Below are 18,750 nucleotides of genomic sequence, written 5' to 3' on the forward strand. Positions count from 1 at the left end.
TTGACCACAAAGCCAATTCTGATCTTCAAATGCTTAAAACTAACAGTCTTAACTGTAATTACAATCAGACAATGTTATCAGAAGTGAAACTAAAAGTCTTAGATGTTTATTTGGGGCCAGGCATATACCTCACAGAATTAATTATACATTGCAACATTGTAAGTAACAAATACATCATGATTTAAGAATTACAGTACCTAGATTTCTTTTTTTTTAAATACAGGGCATGCTGCAGAAAAGAGATCCTTATCATATTTTGGTCTGAATATTTGCATTATAAACTACTTCGAATTATATTTTAGGGAGACTTATAAAAAAATTTTTTTTTAAATCTACTGGTAAGTAAGGCAAATAATCTTTATTGAAATACTGAATGTAGGTGTTTTCCCTTTGGAATACATAAAACCCTGCACTACCTTTCAATTTTACAACATCACAAAACAGTAATGCAAATTTTTCACCTAAGAGTGAATACGTTTGGATGACAGATAACACTATGGATGATGACAGCAGTATCTAAGAGCTAAGATTTTACACCAATTTACCTAGTCTTATTTGATTTGGACTTGTTTTGGACTAATTCGGGAACTAGAAATCTCATCTACATATTTTGTTACAGCAGTAACTACCTTCATTTCATATGCAAATTTGTCCTTGTTTCCTGCTAAAAATTCTCTGAGTATGTAATAATCTTCCGTTCCTAATTTGGGGTGATAACAAAACAAAAGTGTTTCTAACCTAGATTATTTGATTTTTCACACCTCTTTCTTTCAAGCATTAAAAACAGAACTTCTAAGGACATAAAAGAGCTACTGTTTTTCCCCTTGGATGCAAATTATTATACAAAGAAATAACAGGCACAAAGACTGCAAAGGCCAAAGGGACACATGCCAAATAGAGACACTAGGTCACAAAAAGAAAGAAGCACACACAAAAAACAAGAGAAAGGGTTTGAAGCTTATTTTTTCCCCTTAAGTAATTCTGTTTTTTTTTAAATGTGTTCACCTTTTTTTAAATATTTTATTTATTTATTTGAGAGAGAGAGAAAGAACACGGACGGAGAGGGAAAAGCAGACTAACTGCTGAGCAGAGAGCCCAATGCGGGACTCATGACCTGAGCCGAAGGCAGATGCTTGACCGACCAAGCCACCCAGGTGCCCCTTAAGTAATTCATTTTTTAGGTAAAAATCTATCTTTGAAATTCAAGTTCAAGCATCATCTCCTTTGGAAAGCTACCCCTGGAGTACCATTCAACCCCTGCTTGCTTAACTGTCCCTCCTATGTGCTCCCATGACACTCCACATACTCCTTACAAATTACCTCACTATAGTGGGTTTATTTATTCCACTTCCTCCCTCTAGAGTTTAAAATCCTTGAGAGCAAAATCATGTTTGCTCATTTTGTATTCCTAGTCCTTAGCACTGTACTTCTAGAAAACACAAAGTAGATGCTCAATATTTATTTGTAGAGTGGATATATGAATGAATGTTTCAGTGAATGCTGTCCACTCTCATTCTCATTCACTGGAGACCAGCCCCACAGTCTAATTATGACTATGTACTACCATGTCACCTATGGTGGTGCTCAGTGCTCCAGACCACTCAAGCCCAAGTGGCAGGAATACACTCAGAACAAGGAAAGCAAGCAGCAAAGGTAAATAACCCACTGCATGCAACATTTTACCAAGCTGTACCTTAACCACAAAGGAAACTAGAAGAAGCCCCAAACCACGCCTGGGTGGCTCAGTCATTGAGCGTCTACCTTCGGCTCAGGTCATGATCCCAGGGTCCTGGGATCGAGCCCCGCATCGGGCTCCCTGCTCTGTGGGAAGCCTGCTTCTCTCTCTCCCACTCCCCCTGCTTGTGTTTCCTCTCTAGCTGTGTCTCTCTCTGTCAAATAAATAAATAAAATCTTAAAAAAAAAAAAAAAAAAAGCAGCCCCAAACCATAAAGGAATGCAAGATGCATTCAGAGCAGAAATGGCTTATAGCCCGGAGACCTCAAAGAGAGAAGACAGGACAATGGTAGATTTAAAAATCCTCTGACTTTTGTCTTAGAAATTGAGTAGGAGGTATTTCTAACTACTACAAAAGGTAGCAGGGCAGTTAAGGAGGCAGAGCAAGGGTGAGGAGTTTCAATAGATGGAGAGGGCCCAGCAAAGAACAGACAGGAAGATACTCAGAAATCCAATCCATGTGACTGTTCAGATAAGCCTGCCAAAAGGCAAAACCCAATCCCTGGAAAGAAGTCTGGCAGGTATGATGCCAGGCCCAGTTGTAGAAACTACAGAACCAGGCATGTTACCAGAATACAGTCTCTGGGAAAGACAAAGGAAGAAATCCAGTGAACAGACCCAGAGCAGCATCTTGGAAACAAAGCAACGTCCTAGTACCTAGACTAAGACCAAAAGGTGGGTGCTGATCTGGAACAAGGATGACCTGACACTAATGCAGCTTCAGGATGTGCTAAGGCTGCTGAAATAATGGCCACACTATCTCTAAACTGCAACGGAATTCTGAGCCTACCACAGGGATCTGAATGTTTTCTTTAATGGCCCCCCGCCCCGCCCCGCCACACACATACACAAAGTGACTGATGCATGCTAACATTTGAAGCTCGCTGCTCTAGACTTCAGGCGGCAATCAGCCTTGGGTAGGGGGCCGAACTAATAGGTGGCAAGTAGAAGGCCCTTGCTGAGGGATGGTGGATATAAGGACACGGGTAGGCCGGACATAACGTCACCCGGTTTAAAGTCCTAGTCTCTAAAGAGCTGAAAAGCCTTTGAGGGCCTTCTGCTGCAGCCTCCCAAGCACACAGCAATGCCCTCCTACACACTCTTGAGGAAGCAGTGTGCGACAATGGTTAGCACGTAGGCCCTGGGCTCAGGCCTTCTTGGGGTTGAATCCCATCTCTGCTGCTTATTAGTTATTGACCTTACCCAAGTTTTTTTTAACCTCTCCAAGCCTCAGTTTCCTATCTCAACACAAAATGGCAATACGAATAGTTCCCATCTCTAAGAGTTGGTATCAAAATGAAATGTCAGACTAAACAGCCAGTAAATGTTAGTATTACTACCCTACCGCTACTTAAATGCTTCTAGTGAAAGGGATCTTACTATTCCCCAAAGCAACCACGACATTTTTTTTGAGAGAGAGAGAGAGAGAGAGAGAGAGAGTGTGTGTGTGTGTGTGTGTGTGTGTGCGTGCTAACACTTGAATCGGGGGTGGGGGGTTGGGGGGAGGGACAGAGGGAGAGAGAATCTTAAGCAGGCTCTATGCCTGGTGCAGAGCCTGATGTGGGCTCGATCCCACGGCCCTGAAATCATGACCTGAGCCGAAATCAAGAGTCAGAAGCTTAACCGACTGAGCCACCGAGGCACCCCCTACATTTCTTTTTTTAATAAGAAAAAAAAAAAGGCCCAGTTTGCAGATAAAATATTTCAAAAATTTTACATCTGTAGCCCCAGTGGAACATAGAACTGGACAGCCAACAGTTAGCTGCAGTGGTAGTCTCAGATAGTTTCTCCACAGACTGACTGGTTTGGACCAAATACCAAAATATAAAAGGCAAGAGAAAAGAAAATAACATGGGCCTGCTTGTTCACTATTTTCTTTGTTCACTATTTACAATGAAAGACAAAACAAAACAAAACAAAAAAACACTTTCTAAATAGTTTCCTTATGTGCCAACAACTTCTGGTCCTACCACAGACTATCATTTTTTCCCAAGCACTGTGAGAATATATTCTTCATACTTCTTTGAAATATGAAATACCTTTTAAAAGTGCTCAAAGTGTTCTTTTTTTCTGCAAAGACCTTTAGTTGTATTTAATTTTGTAGTGGTTTGTGACCATCAAAAAGAACATGAAAACTATTCATTGACAGAGTTGACTGAGACACCTCTGTTAATGAAAGCATGGAAACACCAAAAATTCTATACTGGGTAGTTGGCATCATTCTAAGGACATGGAAAGCTACAAGCTATTTCTGCCTTAAAGCCTTAGTCTTTAGAACTTTAAATTGTTGGTGTGACCCAAAGTGTAGCAACCAATGTGAAACGTGCTTTGTTCCACATTCTTTGTTCAAAAGGGCAGGGAATGTAGTAAGTACTCAGAGTCAATGGACATCTCTCCAGTATAACTTGTTTCAAAGATTCCTCTGACTAAATTTTAATCCAGGCTTATTTCCACCTACCACGCAACATATTATGGAGTGTCTCTTCCATGGCCCAGCCACTCTGACTAACAAATAAAAACTATTTTTTAAATTGACCTAAACCAGGGTGCCTGGGTGGCTCAGTTGGTTAAACGCCTGACTCTTGATTTCAGCTCAGGTCATGATCTCAGGGTCTTGGGATCGAGCCTCACATTGGGCTCCTGAGGCTCCGCACTCCGCGGGGTGTCTGCTTGATATTCTCTCTCTCTCTCCCTCTTCTTCCCCCTCTGCCCCTCCCCTCATTCTCATTCTAGCTCTCTCTCTCTCTCTCTGTCAACAGCATATGCAGTAATTGACTAACTTTAAAGATTCATTTGGAGCCATCAACCCATCTGAAAGATCAATTCCAGAAAAACATGCAAATGGCTCGCTAAGCAGAGTAACTGAAAGAATATACTCCTGCTAGCACAGTGCTCACATCCTGTATTGTAACTTCCCTAATACTTGCTGAGTACCAATTATGTACCAGGCTCAGTACTCTGGAGTATCAAGAAATGGGACTAAGTTTTTAAATTTTTAGCTTAGTTCTTGATCTCTCAAAACGTATTCATAATAGGCCTCAATAAATGCTTATTGAATTTAATCTGATTATTTGTAGAGCTTTATACATTTTACTTCAATAACTTCCTAAGGCCAAATAACCACATGCTGCTTTCGCTCCATTTAGAGTTGGTTTTCTATTAACTGAATCCCTACTACCAGGCACCTGCGCAAGAGTGTGATGAGGGGTGATGTGGTAATTCAAGGCAGAAGCATAAGAGAGACTGGCAACAGGAAGGGAGAAAAAGACTATTACCAAAGCAGACTCAACAGAATTTTGCTGCTAATCGGGTACTGCAAAGAGAATGAGAGATTTTAACTTTTATTTCTAAACTTTAGGTCGAAAGTTAGTCTTTAATTTAGTGTCTAGCATTATTTACTAACTTTTTTTAAAGATTTTATTTTTTAAGTAATCGCTGTACCCAACATAGGGTTCGAACTTACAACACCGAGATCAAGAGTGGCATGCTCTACTGCCTGAGCCAGCAAGGCATCCCGACTAACTTGTTTCTTAAAATGCTTAGGATCAAAATTAATGATGTAATGTATGGTGATTAACATAACATAATAAAATTAAAAAATAAAATAAAATAAAATGCGTAGGATCGGGGCATCTGGGTGGCTCAGTTGGTTAAGCATCTGCCTTCCACTCAGGTCATGATCCCGAGATCCTGGGGCCCTGGGGTGGAGCCCCACATTGCAGGGAGCCTGCTTTTCCCTCTCCCTCTGCCACTCCCCCTGCTTGTGCTCTCTCACTCTGTCCAAAAAATAAACAAAATCTTTAAAAAAAAATGCTTAGCAACTGAGGCACCCAGGCGCCCTTTCTCTGCCTCTCCCCAAGCTCCAAAGAACTTTATTCACTAAATTGTAAGTTCTTAAGGGCAAGGATCACACCACAGTTATTTCTATATTCCAAATACTCAGGTCAATGTACATAGTATTTATGAATGTTTATTGAATGAATAATTTCCACCATTTGTCTCCTCTCATCTTTTCTTCCACCATTTTTTTTCTTTATTTCTGTGTGTCTCTCTCATTTCTGTATACATCTATGTCTATACGCTTGTCTCCAATTTTCTCTTCATGTCTATTCATCACTTGTCCCTTCTCCTCCTTACCCCCATCTCTTCCGTTACTACCATAACAGTATTTGTTTCAATCTATTGAATTGAAATTGATGGTCTCTGTTCTTAAATTGATTTAAATAGACCATTTTAAATTTTTTTTTTTTTTAAGATTTTATTTATTTATTTATTTATTTGACAGAGAGAGAGAGAGAGCAGGAGAGCACAGGCAGGGGGAGCGGCAGAGGGAGAGGGAGAAGCAGGCCCCCTGCCGAGCAGGGAGCCGTATGTGGGGCTCAATCCCAGGACCCCACGATCATGACCAGAAGGCAGTCGCCTAACTGACTGAGCCACTCAGGCACCCCATTTTAAATTTTTCTTAAAACTGTTTTTTACCATGTGGCCCTCAATTTATTATTTTTTTAAAGATTTTATTTATTTATTTGACAGAGAGAGACACAGAGAGAGAGGGAACACAAGCAAGGGGAGTGGGAGAGGGAGAAGCAGGCTTCCCGCTGAGCAGAGAGCCTGATGTGGGGCTCTATCTCAAGACCCTGGGATCATGACCTGAGCCAAAGGCAGACGCTTAACAACTGAGCCACCCAGGCACTCCTCAATTTATTATTTTTTAAAGTTGATTCTGAAAAGAAAAACAGCCACTCTTGTTCTAAAAGGAAAAGAAAGGGATATAACAGATGTTTGTGTTAGGGGACTATTCAAATCTTGAAAATATTATAAGGGTGGGGGAGCTAAAATACTAATCAGAAGAAAAAAATTTTAAAAAATTTAAAACTCCCCAATTTTAATCAGATATCTAAAAAGGTTATGGGGGGGTAGTGAAAGTTGAACAAAAGTTCAACATGTACTATTATTTCTAAAAATCTAAAGTGTAGTTGAAAATGTTACATTGGACATCTTCTTTCAACACTAACTTATTTTAAAATCTCTTAACTTCGACTTTACTTATTTGTAAATGTTTACACTTTGTGTTATGTTGTATTTGTAATCTGTAGAAAAATGATCCTTCTTCCTTTGAAGTACTTGATTGTGTGCAGTTTGTCAAACCCTGAAAGTAAAGGAGCTTTTCAATCTTAGTTGTAAAGCAGCAATTTCCTTTCAACCTCTCCTACTCAGATAACATCTCAACTCCCAAATCACTAAATGCAAGAATATAAAGCTGTGAAAGAGACAGTTCTTCCCCCATGATATTGATTTATTTTTTCCTCCCATAATATTTAAAGTTGTTTCTTTACTCTGTGAAATAGTAGCATTGCCCCTACACATATAAAATGTTATTTCTGATAATAGTACAATCCACTTAAAAGGAAAAATTTGGATGCCTACCCTCAATTTCGTTTATATGTAGTTTTTATCAACAGAAGCCAACCAAAACGTGACTTGAAGAGTAATGATATTAAAATACAGAATACTGTAGATCCAAAAACCTCTAAATTTCTTTGACTTTTTTTCCCAAGGAACCCACATCGTTTACTAAGAAGAGAAAATGATCGTAAGTTTGTGATTAAACTTTGCACTGAGGAGTAAGGCTCATCCTCCCAAAATGGGCGTGACGTTAAGAGAATCTCATCACATTTAGGAAAAAGAAAGGACGCACGGGGCGAGGAGCCACAGGGCAAGCCGCGGCCCCAAAGATACAAGGCAGTTGGGCTTAGACACAGAAAAGCCCCACGAAGCCCTTCTCCTGCCTGACAACGAGATCTGAGAGTAGCCCCCCCTTCCAAAGCACATCCTGCCCAGGAAGGAGAGCAAAGGCACCCAGCATAGGCACAACGTACACAGTTCCAGGTCAAGAGAGAAGTCAGGAAGACCCAGGTTCTACTAAAATAACAAATACTGAGTGTTCGCGCACAGCGTGCACGCCCTTCCCGGGCAGGGAAGACCAACAAAGATGCATAAACCAACTCGGTAAGAACATAATAGCGTGTGCCCACACCTCTCACCCCACACCGGATCCGAAGCGCGGCTGCGTTGGGACTCCGGTCCACACCAAGCCAGGCGAGCTGCAGAGGACTCAGCCCGGCAAGAGAGCAGAAGCTCTGGGGGTTCGTCCAGGAGGGTGGAGACGCAGACACACTCCCAGTCCCTCACCTGCAGGGGCGAGCGGGACGGAGCGCAGGGGGGAGGCGCGAAGCACCGGGAGGGGCGCGCACAACCCTCACCTGGCAGAAGCACCTCTGCGCCGCCGACACAGGGGGCTGCTGCCCACAATCACCCGAGCCGAGCAGCCACACGGCCCCCACGAGGCCGATCAGGAAGACCCAGCGGCGGCCCATAGCCGCTCTAGCCGATCGTCACCCGGCGCCTCGCGGTCCCAACACTCGGGCGCAGGCCGCGCGTCCGCAGATGAAGCCCGCGCGGGCCGGCCCCCGGCGGCGCCCCACCTCCGGGCCGCCTCCCAGGCCCGCCCTCGGCTCTCCCGCCTCTCAGCGGCCGCCACCTCCCGGCGGAGCCTGCGGACGTGCCTAGGCGCCCGCAGCGGGCCGCCCGGGGCCTCGAGTCGGCTTCCTTCCCCGCGCGTGAGGCTGACGCACGAACCCGCTTCCCGGTTCGGCCCCGCCCGGCGCGCCGCGCCCGTTCCCGGCCCCCCTACGCCCGGCGCCTGGTCCCTCGCTCGGGTGCTTCCCGCTGCGAGAGCGAGGGCGAAACCAGAGGGGTCTGGGTCTCCCCGCAGGGCCCCGCCCCGCCCCACCCCACCCCGCGCACTCCCGGCCAATCCTTCGGTATCTCAAAGCGAGGAAGGAAAACCGTACGGATTACGCGTCCACAGTGTCCCTAGTCGTCTTAAAGCTGAAAGGGACATGAGTGATCATCTAGACCAGGGCTGCATAGGTAATTTAGAGTTTCTAGTAGTTACGTCGAAAGAGCAAAAAGAAACAGGTGAAGTTAATTTTAATATATTTTATTTAACCCAATATATGCGAAACATTTCGAAATATACTCAATATTAAATTATTCATAAAATATTTTACATGTTGTTTTTAAATCTAATCTGGTGTGCATTTTATGCAAACTAGCCACATTTCATAGTCAAATGTAGCGAGTGGCTACGATTGTATCCATCAGCGCAGGTGGAAACTACCTCTCATTTCATCTCCCCAGAGCCGGGAGATGACGTGAGGAAAAGACGAGCTCGTCCTTTAATTCTGATCCGTGGATCTAAGTCTAGAAGCCTTTTTTTTCAAGGAGAAATTTTCACGGTGAAACTGGAAAGCTTCCCAACATCTTATTAACATTTCCAAATATTTCAAATTATCTTTTTTTTTTTGGTATGTCATTTTTTTTTAAGATTTTATTTATTTATTTGACACAGAGAGAGAGAGAGAGCAAGAGCAGGAACACAAGCAGGGGGAGCAGGAGACGGAGAAGCAGGCTACCCACGGAGCAGGGAGCCCGATGTGGGGCTCAATTCCAGGACCCTGGGATCATGACCTGAGCTGAAGGCAGACGCTTAACGACTGAGCCACCCAGGCGCCCCTTGGTATGTCATTTTTAATGAAGTAGCTTAGGATATGGTAGGCCGCAAATAGGTATTACTTCTGTTTTCCAGCTGAGAAAAATAAGCATAGAAAGTTTATATATGTTATTCAAAGTCACATGATATGCTAGAGGTGAGACTCAAACTCAGATATTTCTTACTTCAATGCCCATAACCTATGCTCTGCTTTCACTTGGCAAGTGGACTGACGCATCGTAAAATGTCATCAACCATCTGAGATCCTGGTGGGCCTGAGAAGCTCAGATTCTAATATCTACAATATGCCACATTTACATATTAATCCAATCTCCCTCTTTGCCTAGCAACTTCTTTTTCATCATACCTGTCTACTGATCCTACTTCTCTCTCCAGCGCCAGACCCAGCTCATTCATTCCCTCTTCTACATGATCTTTCTGGTTTCCTCTTCACCCATTTCCAGTCTCTAAATGAATTTCAATTCAATAAACTTACTCTATGCCAGACTGAGCTTGACATTAGAGATATAAAGACATAAGGTCCAGTCCCTGCATACAGAGGGACACGCTACAGAACTTAGCATGTGATCCTTTATGACATTTCTACTTCATGTTTCTACCACTGAATTGTAATCTCTTTCAACTCTTCAAGCGGGAATTTTGCCTCAAACATACCTGTGACTCTCAGTATCTTAACAAGGCTTCTCTGCCTGTGTTTGTAAAATGAATGAATATTTTTTCATATACAGTATTAATATCTGAAGATTACACTCTCAAAAATAAGAGATATGAAAATGGAGAAACTAAATGAATAAAGCCTAAAATTGCAGGAGGAAGCAATCTGAATATGAATCAGCTCTGGATTTCACCCTGATGCAATAAACCTGTAATTTGGGAGAGTTTAAAAGTATGAACGTTCCCAGGATGAAACCTCCATTCCTCAGATTTGAACTCTTGCCCACAACAAATTTCTAGCAAACTTGTAATCAGAAACCATCACCATATAAGACCATTTAGTTTTTACTTTATTGCTTTTTCAGCTTTATTGAAGTTTAATTGACTAATAAAATTGTAAGATATTTAAAATGTATGTCATGATGATCTGATACACAGATGCCATTGTCAAAGGATCCCCCCCACTGAGTTCATTAACACATCTATCATCTCACATATTTACCCTTTATTCCTCCTTGGTGAGAACATTTAAGTTCAACTCTCTTAGCAAATTTCAATTATACAAATAGTTACCAACTATAGTCACCATATTAGACATTAGATCCTAAGAACTTATTCATCTTATGTTTGAAGGTTTGTACACTTTTGCCAATTTCTCCCTATCCCTCCTCCCCCCAGCCCCTGCCAACCACTTTTCTACTCTCGTTTCTATGAGTTTGACTTTTTTTTTTTTTAATTTCACGTATTAGTGATACCATGCAGTATTTGTCTTTCTCTGTCTGGCTTATTTCACTGGGCATGATGCCCTCAAGGCCTATCTATGTTGTAGCAAACAGCAGGATTTCCTTCTTTCTCATAGCTGAATAATAGTCCATTGTATATGTATACCACATCCCCTTTATCCATTTATCCACTGATGCACACTTAGGTTATTTCCATACTTTGGCAATTGGGAATATGCTGAATGAACATGGGAGTGCAGGTATCTCTTTGAGATAATGGTTTCATATGCACCCAGAGTGGGATTGCTGGATCTTACTTTATTGTCTTAATAATTATAATTTTCCCTTTCAGCTTTGTCAGGGACTTTAGAATGTGTAAAACACAGTTTTATACACATTGCATAACTACCACTGACATTTATTTCCCCGAGAATCCTTCAAGTTGGTCCTTTTTGTGTGAGTTTACTTTTCCCACTCTGCCTGCTCTGGAAATCACCTCACCTGTGTTAGGGCCTATGAAATAACTGATTAGTCATTCAGTAACTATTAAGGAGCACCCACAGGGCACACAGTTCAACCTTTGCTCTCCAAAAGTCCAGCCTCCCTTCTATTATACCTTAGCTAAACAACATTAAATTTTTTAGAGATGAACAAGGTCACAACCTTGTTATTCTAATACCAGTGATTATAACAATAACATAACTTAGATTTAGTGTACACAGCATTTCTTGATGGAATTCTGATTACCTGTGCAAACAACAGCTATTATTTTTTTTTTTTTAATGACCAAAGCCGGAAATGGCTTGAACCCAATTTCTCAAAATGAGACATGGAGATTTCTGTAGGAAGCTTCTCAGTACCTAAACATTTTCTGGCACTGAATAGGCTGGAAGGAAATCATCTCAAGGGAAAAATTTGCTCAAGGAAAAGGAATATTATGACACGCAAGAGGAAGAAAGGCTAAGTAAAAATCTAAAGGTCTCTTGTTGATAGTTGATTAGATCTATTTATCTAATTAGTATTTATTGAATATAAATATGCATGTTATACATTGCTAGAATTTTCTCCCAAGACACTTGAGATTATTTGAGATGGGGAGAAATGCCACCTAAGCTCTATCTTCACCTCCTTTCCCTCATATTCCTGGAATAACAAGCTTCATATAGTAGTAACTGACTTATTAACTTCCCACTTACACTTTAACTCCACTGTGCAGTGAGGTTTCTAACTCTACCCTCCTACTCCTCTATATCCGGCCATCTTATGGTCAAATCTAATTACCATTTTCATGAGATCATGAAATCTCTGCTGCATTTTGACAATGCTCATTCCATCCTCCAGTTCAGTGTCTATGCACCAAACACTCCAGATTCTCCTTACACTTCTCTAGTATTATTTAACTGTCTCTTTCATGGGCTTTCCCCCAGCCTACATCTATGATGTGAGTGTTCCCCAGGATTCTATCCTCTGTCCAGTGCTCTTCTTCTATACTTGCCCCTGAAGAAACTTGCCCATTCTCACAATTTTAAATACCTCCTCCCTGCCAGTGTCTCCCAAATCTATTTTTCTTTTTTTTTTTTTTTTTTTAAATCTTTTTTTTTTTTTTTTAAGATTTTATTTATTTATTCATGAGAGACAGAGAGAGAGACAGAGGCAGAGGGAGAAGCAGGCTCCCCGCGGAGCAGGGAGCCCGATGCGGGACTCGATCCCAGGACCCTGGGATCATGACCTGAGCCGAAGGCAGACGCTTAACCGACTGAGCCACCCAGGCGTCCCTCCCAAATCTATTTTTCTAGTTCAGATCTCTCCCCGACATTCAAAAGCCAACTGCCTATTGGACACAACCATCTGCTTTCCTCACCACCATCCATATCTAGACACCTAAGAAGCAGGAAGCCACCCTCAGTTTCTCCCTTTTTTTCACCAATCAATAGATTTGTTATCTATTAGTCAACCAAGTCCTGCCAGGTCTTTCTTCAATTTATTCCCTCCTCTCCATCTTTATGACCAAGGAGTTAGTTTCAGCCCTTATTGTCACTCACCTGATTTATTGTCACATTTTCTTAAATGATCACCCAGGCTCTAAGCTTGTCCCCATCAAAAAACAGCCTCAAAAAAAAAAAAAAAAAAAAAACCACAAAAAACAGCCTCCATGCTAGCCTGATTTCTCAAAAATATAAATCTGACCACATCACATCTCTGTTTAAAAACTCCAATGCTCCCCACTATCTAAGGAATCAAATTCAAGATTCTCAGCATGACATTCAAAGTCCCCATGATCTGGCCTCACCTATTTTTCCAGCTGTATCTCTAATACCTCTCTGCCTTACGGTCACTGAACTATTAACAATTCCCCATATAGACCTTGTTTCCACCCTCCATGTTTTTACTCACTCTGTTTCCACTCCTGAAATGTTTTTTGCCCTGCCTTATATGGACCATCCTCACTTCATCTGGCTAACTCCTTTAAGATTAAGCTCAGGCAACTGCTACCTCCATGAAGTCTTCCCTAACTCCTCTGTGGTTGGATTAGGTTTCTCCTTTTTGGTTCTATAAGCTCATATAATTGTGCTTAGTATGTGGAATCAAATATGTATTTATGTAAATGTTCTCCCCATTCAACAGAGGGGTAGAGAACTTGCCTTGGTAGTCTCAGCTTCCTCAGCACTTGGTGTGTGAGTTTCACAAGATGACTTTTGAGTGAATTAATGAATGTACATGTAAACTAAATAATGAACTTGAGAAGATAACAGCGTGAGATGTCACAGGGCAACATGTGATTGTGTTTCAAACAAACATTATAAGCTTAGAGGCAAAGCAGTCATTTTGGGCAGAAGTAAATTTGGATGGGACTGAGGACACAAGAGAATTGGAATTGACAAGAGAAAATTCACAAAAGGTATGGATGTGGGAAAATTGATGATAAAGCAGGAGCTCAACTACCAGTTGATGGATTAGAAAAAAATAAAAGAAACTTATCTAAAATTCATTTAGAACACATTTCAAGATCAAGATTGTCCAGTCAAGAAACAAGAGTGGCTACAAACTCAGGGACTCTAGACTCAGCACGTTTACAGAGAGAGGGGAGAGAGTTCCAAAATGAAAGAAGGGTTGATTAAGTGAAGCCCCTCCTTGCTGAATATTAAAATGCCTCCCTTACCTCCAGCAGACCACCTGTAACACTCAGCTCCAAACCTGCAGACCTTATGCATTCCTGCTTTCCAGTCACCCCCTCATGCCTGATTTCCTCCTCTCCCATTCTAAAAGGAGAGTGGAGAGTTCTTCCAGGAATAAACAACAGCATCAAAAACAACAGAACGGTTAGTGCCCCCCACTCACACACTCAGAATTCTTCTGTCTTTTATTTAATGACTCAGTCTATGATCAGAATACCAAGGCTAACAAGATTGTTAAGGAAAGCCTCCAACATGAAATAGACCAAAACAAATAAGAAAATAGGAACTTTGACGAAACAAAGAGGGAAGAAAGAAAGACAAATAAAAAGCTATAATCATATCATCAAACACATAAGAACAGGAGTCTATAAAAAGGAACAACTAGAGGGGCACCTGGGTGGCTCAGTCGTTAAGTGTCTGCCTTCGGCTCAGGTCATGGTCCCAGGGTCCTGGGATCAGGCTCCCTGCTCAGCGGGAGGCCTGCTTCTCCCTCTCCCACTCTCCTTGCTTGTATTCTCTCTCTCTCTCTCTCTGTCAAATAAATAAATAAAATCTTAAAAAAAAAAAAAAAAAGCAACAACTAGAGAACAAGAAAGAGATCTTGGAAGCTAAATATATAATAGCCAAAATAAAAAGTTTTCACCAAAATATTAGAGGAAACATTGAGGAAATCTCCTAGATAGTGATATAAAAAAACAAAGAGGTAGAAATAGATGAGAAGAGATGGAAAAAATAGAGGGTTAATTCAAGGAGAGCAGAGTCTGACTAATAAGTGTACCAGTAAGAGAGAACATGAAAACAGAGAGGAAATCGTCTTAGAGATTATTCAGGAAAATAGCCAAAATTGAAGGATGGCTATCTGGGTTGATAGGTACACTGAGTGCCCGGTCTATTGGGTGGAAAATGCCCCTAACAGAGGTAAAATTTTCAGAAAGAAAAACAAAACACCTGGTTCCCTACAAAGAATTAAGAATCAGAAGGGCGCTACGGAAGCACTGGAAGCTCCAGGACAATGGAGCAAGGCCCTCAAACTTCTGAGAATTCTTTAGCCAGCCAAGCTATTAATCAAGTCTGAGAATAGAATTGTTATTTTTTTTTTTAAAGATTTTTTATTTATTTATTTGAAACAGGGAGAGAGTGAGAGAGAGAGCACAAGCAGGGGGAGCAGCAGAGGGAGAGGGAGAAGCAGGCTCTCCACTGATCAAGGAGCCTGATGTGGGACTCGATTCCAGGACGCTGGGATCATGACCTGAGCTGAATGCAGCTGCTTAACTGACTGAGCCACCCAGGCACCCCTGAGAATAGAATTATTAAAGTATTGTTATATATGAAGAATAATGTACATCTTTAAATCCTTTCTCAGACAATTTATGGGAGGATATGATCCAACCAAAGGAGTAAACCAGAAATGAGGAGACATGGGTATTCAGAAAGAAAAGATAGCACCCAAGAGAGGAGTTAAAGTTCTGAGAAGACAGCCATGTAACAGACCTAGGGCCTAGATTAGACAGCAGAGAGGCCTCCAGGGGAGTGTCACTAGGTGAACTGAAGGGAAACCTGATGTGACTGACTTTAGGAAAAACACTCTTCAGGGGAAGTTAACAATTATATTGTAAAGTGGGGAGAAGTCATTAAAAAAAAAAGAACATTTAAAAAATGAGGCAGCTTTAATTCTAGGAAGTTCAAACAATTGTACAATAAAATGTACCTATTGTATATTGCTTTGATTTCCATAGCTCCACAATAAGACAAATACTGGATGGTGATTTAACCAAACTTGTATATATTGTATACCTGGAGGATGGAGGTAGGGAAAGTGGGGATCTGGAGTGATATAAGGGTGCTACATCTTTATCTTCTTTATTAGCAAGTCAAAGATAAATCCTAAAATTGGTTCATCAAGAAATAGCAGCATAGGGGCGCCTGGGTGGCTCAATCGTTAAGCGTCTGCCTTCGGCTCAGGTCATGATCCCAGGGTCCTGGGATCGAGCCCCGCATCGGGCTCTCTGCTCTGCGGGAGGCCTGCTTCTCCCTCTCCCACTCTCCCTGCTTGTGTTCCCTCTCTCGCTGTGTCTCTCTCTGTCAAATAAATAAATAAAATCTTAAAAAAAAAAAAAAAAGAAATAGCAGCATAAGCATGTTATTTAGAAAGAAAATGTAGAAGAAACATGTTAAAGAGTTGAGGAATAGGACCCAGGAGTAAAATAGGGTGGGGCAGTGGACTCCTCTTTTTCAATCTAGGTGTTGTGGTACTTTTAAAAAAAAGTCTTTATATATTACTTTATTAAAGAAAAGTATTTCCCAGAAGCATAAGAATTCTAACTTCTATTCCTACCTCAACATCTTACTGCTTAGCCATGCATACATTCAACTACATGCATTCCGGTAGGCATTTGGGGTAGATATTTGGGATGACAAATTTCCAAAATCTCGAGGGTTGCGGCTGATGTGGGAGCAAAAATAGTTGCTACTTGCCTATCTGGTAGTTTCCCAATTTCTCTCTAGAAAAATATCAGTTCCTGTCCTATTAGTTATCTATCCCTGTGTAACAGATTACCACAAAATTTAATGGCGTAAAACACTGAACACTGATCACTTCACAGTTTTTGTGGACCAGCAATTCAGGAGCAGTTGAACTGGGTGTGTGACTCAGTCTCTCACTGTGTTGCAATCAAGACTACGGCCTCAGTCAGCTGAAGGCTGCCGTAGGGCTGGAGGCTCTCCTTCCAAGATGGCTCACTTGCACCACTGCTGGCAGGAAGCCTCTGTTTCTGATGGAGAGGAATACAGTCTTATGGGTGCATACGAAAAGGAAACAGGGGACGCCTGGGTGTGGGTGGCTCAGTCAATTAAGCATCTGACTCTTGGTTTTCGGCTCAGGTCATGATCTCATGGGTCATAGGATCCAGCCCAGAGTTGGGCTTCTGCACTCAGCGGGGAGTCTGCTTGAAAGTTCTCTCCCTCTGCCCATTTCCCCACTTGTCTGTGCCTGCTCTCTCTCAAATAAATAAATCTTAAAAAGAAAGAAAGAAAGAAAAGAAAGAAAAGAAAGAAAGAAAGAAAGAAAGAAAAGGGGCTGTTCTGGAGCAGCCATGTAGAAAATAGTCCATCTGAAGTTGGACTTTTGCCAGATGGGTGACAGAAAAAGAACAAGGGTCAAGGGAGTTTAAAATATTGGTGTGTTATGTTGAAATAACACACCAGTATGTGCTCATAAATATTTATTGAATTGAACCAAACCGAGCTGTCTTTTTTCTCTGTCTCATCCTCTCTTCTTTACTTCTTAATGTCAGAGGTGATACATTTTGCTATCGTTGGACTAGTTTGACCAGAATACTTGCAGCTGAGAAGGAGAAGGGACTGTCCCTGCTCAATACATCTTCCTTGTTTATTAGCTACTGCAATTTTCAATTATATTTAGAAAAACAGAATTTTTTTTAGAAAAACAGTAGTCATGTAATTCCCATGAGATTTTTTTCTTAAAAATTTGAAGACCTGTTTTATATGACTTTTGGTAATTTAATTCACATAAATTTGCACTTTATATGTATATGTAGAAATACCTTTTAAACTCAAATATCCCGGGCCACTGTATAAGATAAGATCAAATGGAGTCTCTTTGGGGACTTTTTTTTTTTCTTAAAGATTTTATTTATTTATTTGACAGAGAGAGAGAGACAGCTAGAGAGGGAACACAAGCAGGGGGAGTGGGAGAGGGAGAAGCGGGCTTCCTGCTCTGCGGGACTCGATCCAGGACCCTGGGATCATGACCTGAGCTGAAGGCAGATGCTTAACGACTGAGCCACCCAGACGCCCCTATTTAGGGACTTGACTTAGTCTATTGGAACAACAATAAATTATCCCCAGGAACAATGCTTGTAAGAGGTACAGCAATGGGGATCTGTTCTGCAAAAATCGAGGTTATTACTACCCTTAAATAATTTAAAATCACTATTGAGTACTTACTATGTGCCAGACATTGTGTTAATAGCTATAGGCACATATCTTATTTAATACTATGATATCCCTATGAGATAGGTACAATTATAATGCTCATTTTATAGAGATTTTGAGAGATTAAATAATTTGTCCAAAGCAAGTTCTGTCAGACTTCAAGTTCCTGACTCTAACTACCTCATCGCCTTTATCTTGTGCCCCGTATCTCTATAACCCACCCTCTTCCGGTCTCATTGGCCTCCTTTCTGTTTCTAGAAATGAGCCAACCTCTTTTTTACCTCAAGATCTTTGCACTTGCTGTTTCCTCTGTCTGGAAGGTTCTTCTCCACTTTGTTGCTTGGCTGGCTCCTATGTCAGATGCCTTCTAAATAAGTTCTCCTTACCTTGCTCTATAACATCACCATGTTTTATTTCCATTATAGTATTACTTACACCCTGAAATTATTTTTTAATCTCCCCACCAGATCGTATCCTTAGTACCTCATTCATTGAATGAGTAAGTGAATAAAATAGCCTCCTCCCGTTCCTGAAGGTCCTTGATAATAGTGTGTTATCCCAATAGGCTATCTGTGTTACCCGATAGTCCACTAGAACTATTTAGAGAGACTGCACATTGCCAACTTCACTGCCATCTCAGTTTGTCACAAAGTCTTCCGTGGTTTCCAGGACAGCCAGTGGTTTAACAATATCGAGACCTGAGGGGACGACCAGGACAACAGCTCTCTGCTCTACCTAGCACGACCTGCAGGGGACGGTGTGTGTGGAGGCCTTCTTCGGTGCGCGACGACGCTGTAGGCGAAACGAGACGCCGCAGAGGGAGGAGTGGAGTACAGAGGCGGAGCCAACCGGAAGGGGCGTGGTCGTCCACAAATCCGCGCCCCCCCGGGAGGCTTTCCTCCCTCGCCCCGCCCCTTCCCCCGCCCGGGCGGCC

The 18,750-nt window shown here is 41.8% G+C and overlaps 1 protein-coding gene across 1 annotated transcript in view; it reads right to left on the reverse strand.

Moving 5' to 3' along the window:
• ERO1A (endoplasmic reticulum oxidoreductase 1 alpha) overlaps positions 1-8,450 on the reverse strand; it is a 52,642-nt gene extending 44,192 nt beyond the window's left edge. The window contains exon 1 of the mRNA XM_032405121.1: positions 7,998-8,450. Within this exon, the coding sequence (XP_032261012.1) occupies positions 7,998-8,111 (114 nt within the window). The 5' untranslated portion in view covers positions 8,112-8,450. The remainder of the gene's footprint in view (positions 1-7,997) is intronic.
• Between the last annotated feature and the right edge of the window lie 10,300 nt (positions 8,451-18,750).

This window comes from Phoca vitulina, unplaced genomic scaffold (assembly GCF_004348235.1).
Source record: "Phoca vitulina isolate PV1807 unplaced genomic scaffold, GSC_HSeal_1.0 scaffold7, whole genome shotgun sequence".
Classification (NCBI taxonomy): Eukaryota; Metazoa; Chordata; class Mammalia; order Carnivora; family Phocidae; genus Phoca; species Phoca vitulina.